Source organism: Coregonus lavaretus (assembly GCF_964263955.1).
Source record: "Coregonus lavaretus genome assembly, contig: HAP1_SCAFFOLD_891, whole genome shotgun sequence".
NCBI lineage: Eukaryota > Metazoa > Chordata > Actinopteri > Salmoniformes > Salmonidae > Coregonus > Coregonus lavaretus.
In genome coordinates this window covers 46,817-52,816 of record NW_028165241.1, presented here as the reverse complement: position 1 = coordinate 52,816, position 6,000 = coordinate 46,817, and the positions used below count along the sequence as shown (strand labels likewise).

The window sequence follows — 6,000 nt, the reverse complement described above, 5'->3', positions numbered from 1 at the left end:
GATGTCCTCTCCTCTACTGTCCACTACTGGGCTGTACTGGGATGTCCTCTCCTCTACTGGACACTACTGGGCTGTACTGGGATGTCCTCTCCTCTACTGTCCACTACTGGGCTGTACTGGGATGTCCTCTCCTCTACTGTCCACTACTGGGCTGTACTGGGATGTCCTCTCCTCTACTGTCCACTACTGGGCTGTACTGGGATGTCCTCTCCTCTACTGTCCACTACTGGGCTGTACTGGGATGTCCTCTCCTCTACTGTCCACTACTGGGCTGTACTGGGATGTCCTCTCCTCTACTGTCCACTACTGGGCTGTACTGGGATGTCCTCTCCTCTACTGGACACTACTGGGCTGTACTGGGATGTCCTCTCCTCTACTGTCCACTACTGGGCTGTACTGGGATGTCCTCTCCTCTACTGTCCACTATTGGGCTGTACTGGGATGTCCTCTCCTCTACTGGACACTACTGGGCTGTACTGGGATGTCCTCTCCTCTACTGTCCACTACTGGGCTGTACTGGGATGTCCTCTCCTCTACTGTCCACTACTGGGCTGTACTGGGATGTCCTCTCCTCTACTGTCCACTACTGGGCTGTACTGGGATGTCCTCTCCTCTACTGTCCACTACTGGGCTGTACTGGGATGTCCTCTCCTCTACTGTCCACTACTGGGCTGTACTGGGATGTCCTCTCCTCTACTGTCCACTACTGGGCTGTACTGGGATGTCCTCTCCTCTACTGTCCACTACTGGGCTATACTGGGATGTCCTCTCCTCTACTGTCCACTACTGGGCTGTACTGGGATGTCCTCTCCTCTACTGTCCACTACTGGTCTGTACTGGGATGTCCTCTCCTCTACTGTCCACTACTGGGCTGTACTGGGATGTCCTCTCCTCTACTGTCCACTACTGGGCTGTACTGGGATGTCCAAACTTGTGAAACATAGACGTCTTATGATTCGGTTAGATTTGGTCTGGTCCGGACCAACCAAATTCGGCCTTGTTGGGGGATAGAATAATAGCCATATATGCAACAGGATGATTGTGGTTATTTCTACCTTTGTGTACCTAGTTAGGATACATCACCATGAAGAGAATTACATTCATATCATCATTATGCATTTCTGTGTAGTACAGATCAGGGACCCATGATGAAATTCCTTTACCGTAATTCTGTTACCGGGTGTAAATCCACTTCACTTACTGTAGTTCAATAACCAAAATATATATTTTTCAAACTCAAGGTGTCATGTCATAGCTGACACCCCATTTGTTCTGAAGAAATCTTTTGTTTTTGGAAAACATGGTCGCATAAAAAACTGAGGGAGAATTTACTGTAACTCTGTTACCAAACTTTGCATCTGCAGTTCTTCCAGTTTCTGTGTAAATTGTTTGAACGAGTCCTTGTGCATATACAGTTGTTGTAATGGTAAAACCAAAGCTAAACTTAGAAAATAAATGCTTTTTGTTTGGGATACATTTTAAAGGGATAAATCTGAGTCTCAGTGTAATTCCGTTACCGTAGAATTGCCCATAACAAAGCAATGCGTGTCACCTTGTAGGCTACTACTAAACCAGAACAAGAAACAGTGGTGTGTAGCCTGGATTCTCTTAAAGGGTTAGGAAGAAATACCTGTCAGCTATTTTAACTGGCTGTAATGTCTACTTGGTAAATGTTTTATAATTTCTACTACCGTCTTTCAATGTCAACTGGAAAGTCGATGTCTGTAATATCTTTTAGTTGTGTTTGGACCCCAGGTGTTATGGAGTCAGTTAATGGAGATCCAACCAGGTAGACTAGCTGTTGTTATGGAGTCAGCTAATGGGGATCCAACCAGGTAGACTAGCTGTTGTTATGGAGTCAGCTAATGGGGATCCAACCAGGTAGACTAGCTGTTGTTATGGAGTCAGCTAATGGGGATCCAACCAGGTAGACTAGCTGTTGTTATGGAGTCAGCTAATGGGGATCCAACCAGGGAGACTAGCTGTTGTTATGGAGTCAGCTAATGGGGATCCAACCAGGGAGACTAGCTGTTGTTATGGAGTCAGCTAATGGGGATCCAACCAGGTAGACTAGCTGTTGTTATGGAGTCAGCTAATGGGGATCCAACCAGGTTGACTAGCTGTTGTTATGGAGTCAGCTAATGGGGATCCAACCAGGTAGACTAGCTGTTGTTATGGAGTCAGCTAATGGGGATCCAACCAGGTAGACTAGCTGTTGTTATGGAGTCAGCTAATGGAGATCCAAATCAAATTAATAACACATTGGACTGTGCATTTTTAAATGCAACATGAAGTCTCTGTTTGAACTTTGATCACAGACAGTAAAAGTGTTGTCATTGTTAATGATACTTCAACAGTGTTCAGAAATATTGACTGTTCTGTTATTTCTTATTGTAGCTGAGTGAACTGTGACTTACATCTAAAATGAGTCTCTCTGGGGAGAGAGAGGAGGGGACCACTGCCTCTAAAATGAGTCTCTCTGGGGAGAGAGAGGAGGGGACCACTGCCTCTAAAATGAGTCTCTCTGGGGAGAGAGAGGAGGGGACCACTGCCTCTAAAATGAGTCTCTCTGGGGAGAGAGAGGAGGGGACCACTGCCTCTAAAATGACTCAAGACACCAGTTCTAAGAGGTAAGAGATGACATGTAAAATATACAGTTCTCTTAAAAATATAAAACTAAAGGGAAAGGTTTTCCAAAATTACATCAAATGTAGTTCTACATCATTAATTTAAAAGTCCCCAAACCGATTTACCAATTGCAGACTGTAGCTTTATAAAGAAACATTAGGATTTCTATGAGTTCAGCTATACAGTTGTTGAAATGATGTAGATGAGGTACTGATGAGATATTGATGAGGTGATCTGCCTCCCTGTTTTGTTCAGTGTCCAGAAGCCCAGAGCAGAGTCACCTGCCCCCAGCCTGCTATCAATGAAGAGTGATCAGCCACCTGCTTTCAGCCAGGAACCATTACCAGATGACAATAAGGAAGTGGAGAGTTTGGACAGTGAGGATGCATTAAAGATCACACACAACCTTCTGGACAGAAGAAGTAAGACTGTGTTTCATACAATATTACAAAGAACGGGACAAAGGCCCCTCTAAAACACACACACACACACACACACACACACACACACACACACAAACTTATGAGTCCCAACTCTCATTGTTTTCCTACAGGTCAAACTCTTCTGACAGTCCAACAAGACATTAAGGCTAAACTGAAACACAAGTATCAACACATATCTGAAGGAATTGGACACCATGGAAACCAAAGTCTGTTAAAGGACATCTACACAGAGCTCTACATCACAGAGGGTGGAAGTGGAGGGGTCAATAATGAACATGAGGTGAGACAGATAGAGATGGCATCCAAGAAACAAATCACACAAGAGACACCAATCAAATGCAACGACATCTTCAAGCCTTTAGCTGGACAAGACAAACCTATCAGAACTGTGCTGACAAAAGGAATCGCTGGCATTGGAAAAACAGTCTCTGTGCAGAAGGTCATCCTTGACTGGGCAGAGGGAAAAGCAAATCAGGACGTTCATTTCATGTTTCCTCTTCCTTTCCGTGATCTGAACCTGAAAAAGGACCAATACAGTCTGATGCAACTTCTTTCCGACTACTTCTCAGAGCTGAAAGAGATTGACAACATTGAAGATGGTGAAACCAAAACTGTTTTCATTTTTGATGGTCTGGATGAGTGTCGACTTCCTCTAGACTTCAAAAACAATGAGAGGTGCTGTGATGTCACGAAGCCAACCTCGGTGGACGTGCTGCTGACAAACCTCATCAAGGGGAATCTGCTTCCCTCTGCTCTCCTCTGGATAACCTCACGGCCTGCAGCAGCCAATCAGATCCCACCTGAGTGTGTTGACCAGGTGACAGAGGTACGAGGGTTCAATGATCCACAGAAGGAGGAGTACTTCAGGAAGAAAATCACAGATCAGAATCTGGCCAATGAAATCATCAAACACATGAAGACATCAAGGAGCCTCCACATAATGTGCCACATGCCAGTCTTCTGTTGGATATCAGCCACTGTCCTTGAGATGATGCTGAAAGAGGCAGAGAAGGATGAAGTCCCCAAAACTCTGACCCAGATGTTCACACACTTCACGCTCATCCAAATCATTGTGAAGAACAAGAAGTACAACAAAGCCACAGAGACAAACCCAAAGGAACTGTCTCAGTCAGACAAAGAGATGATCCTGAAACTGGCAAAGCTGGCTTTCCAACAGCTGCAGAAGGGCAACCTGATCTTCTATGAGGAGGACCTGAGAGAGTGTGGCCTTGATGTCACAGAGGCATCAGAGTACTCAGCATTGTGTACAGAGATCTTTAAAGAAGAATCTGGGCTGAACCAAGAGAAGGTCTACAGCTTTGTGCATCTGAGCATGCAGGAGTTTCTAGCAGCAGTGCATGCTTCAGAATCATGTCTGGACAAGAAGGTAAATGTTTTTTCCACCACTAGTGAGGATGAAGAGGAGGAGTCAATCCAGTTGTTTGACTTACACAGGAGAGCAGTGGACCAGGCCTTGAAGAGTGAGAATGGACACCTGGACCTGTTCCTCCGCTTCCTTCTGGGTCTCTCACTGGAGTCCAATCAGAATCTGTTACGAGGCCTTCTGACACAGACAGGAAGTACAACACAGAGCAATGAGGAAACAGTTGAGAGAACAGTCAGGTACCTTTCAGACAAGATCGAAAGGGAATCCTCACCAGAAAGGATCATCAACTTGTTCCACTGTCTGAATGAACTTGGTGCCAACTCTCTAGTTGAAGACATGCAAACCTCCCTGCGATCAGGAACTCTTTCAGAAACAATACTAAAACCTCACCAATGTTCAGCCCTGGCCTACCTGTTACTGATGTCAGAGGAGGTGCTGGAGGAGTTTGACCTGAAGACATACACCACATCAGAGGAAGTTTATCAGAGGTTGCTGCCGGTAGTGAAAACCTGCAAGAGAGCACTGTAAGTTCTGCTATTGAGTTTTTACATTTACATTTACGTCATTTAGCAGACGCTCTTATCCAGAGCGACATACAAATTGGTGCATTCACCCTATAGCCAGTGGGATAACCACTTTACAATGTTATTATTTTTATTATTTTTATTATTTTTTTGGGGGGGGGTGGGTTGGGGTAAGGGGGGGTAGAATGATTACTTTATCCTATCCCAGGTATTCCTTAAAGAGGTGGGGTTTCAAATGTCTCCGGAAGGTGGTGAGTGACTCCGCTGTCCTGGCGTCGTGAGGGAGCTTGTTCCACCATTGGGGTGCCAGAGCAGCGAACAGTTTTGACTGGGCTGAGCGGGAACTATGCTTCCGCAGAGGAAGGGGAGCCAGCAGGCCAGAGGTGGATGAACACCATGCCCTCGTTTGGGTGTAGGGACTGATCAGAGCCTGAAGGTACGGAGGTGCCGTTCCCCTCACAGCTCCATAGGCAAGCACCATGTTCTTGTAACAGATGCGAGCTTCAACTGGAAGCCAGTGGTGTGTGCGGAGGAGTGGGGTGACGTGAGAGAACTTGGGAAGGTTGAACACCAGACGGGCTGCAGCATTCTGGATGAGTTGTAGGGGTTTAATGGCACAGGCAGGGAGCCCAGCCAACAGCGAGTTGCAGTAATCCAGACGGGAGATGACAAGTGCCTGGATTAGGACCTGTGCCGCTTCCTGTGTAAGGCAGGGTCGTACTCTCCGAATGTTGTAGAGCATGAACCTACAGGATCGGGTCACCGCCTTGATGTTAGCGGAGAACGACAGGGTGTTGTCCAGGGTCACGCCAAGGCTCTTCGCACTCTGGGAGGAGGACACAACGGAGTTGTCAACACTGATGGCGAGATCATGGAACAGGCAGTCCTTCCCCGGGAGGAAGAGCAGCTCCGTCTTGCAAAGGTTCAGCTTGAGGTGGTGATTCGTCATCCATACTGATATGTCTGCCAGACATGCAGAGATGCGATTCGCCACCTGGTTATCAGAAGGGGGAAAGGA

General features: G+C 46.5%; 1 protein-coding gene across 1 annotated transcript; it reads left to right on the top strand.

Moving 5' to 3' along the window:
* Window positions 1-2,514: 2,514 nt before the first annotated feature.
* Window positions 2,515-4,986, top strand: LOC311116073 (protein NLRC3-like; the record flags this gene model as incomplete). Its single annotated transcript, XM_084191209.1, has 3 exons — window positions 2,515-2,630; window positions 2,884-3,050; window positions 3,182-4,986. The coding sequence occupies 3 exons, from the start codon at window positions 2,515-2,517 to the stop codon at window positions 4,984-4,986; spliced, it is 2,088 nt and encodes a 695-aa protein (XP_084047335.1).
* Window positions 4,987-6,000: the final 1,014 nt, after the last annotated feature.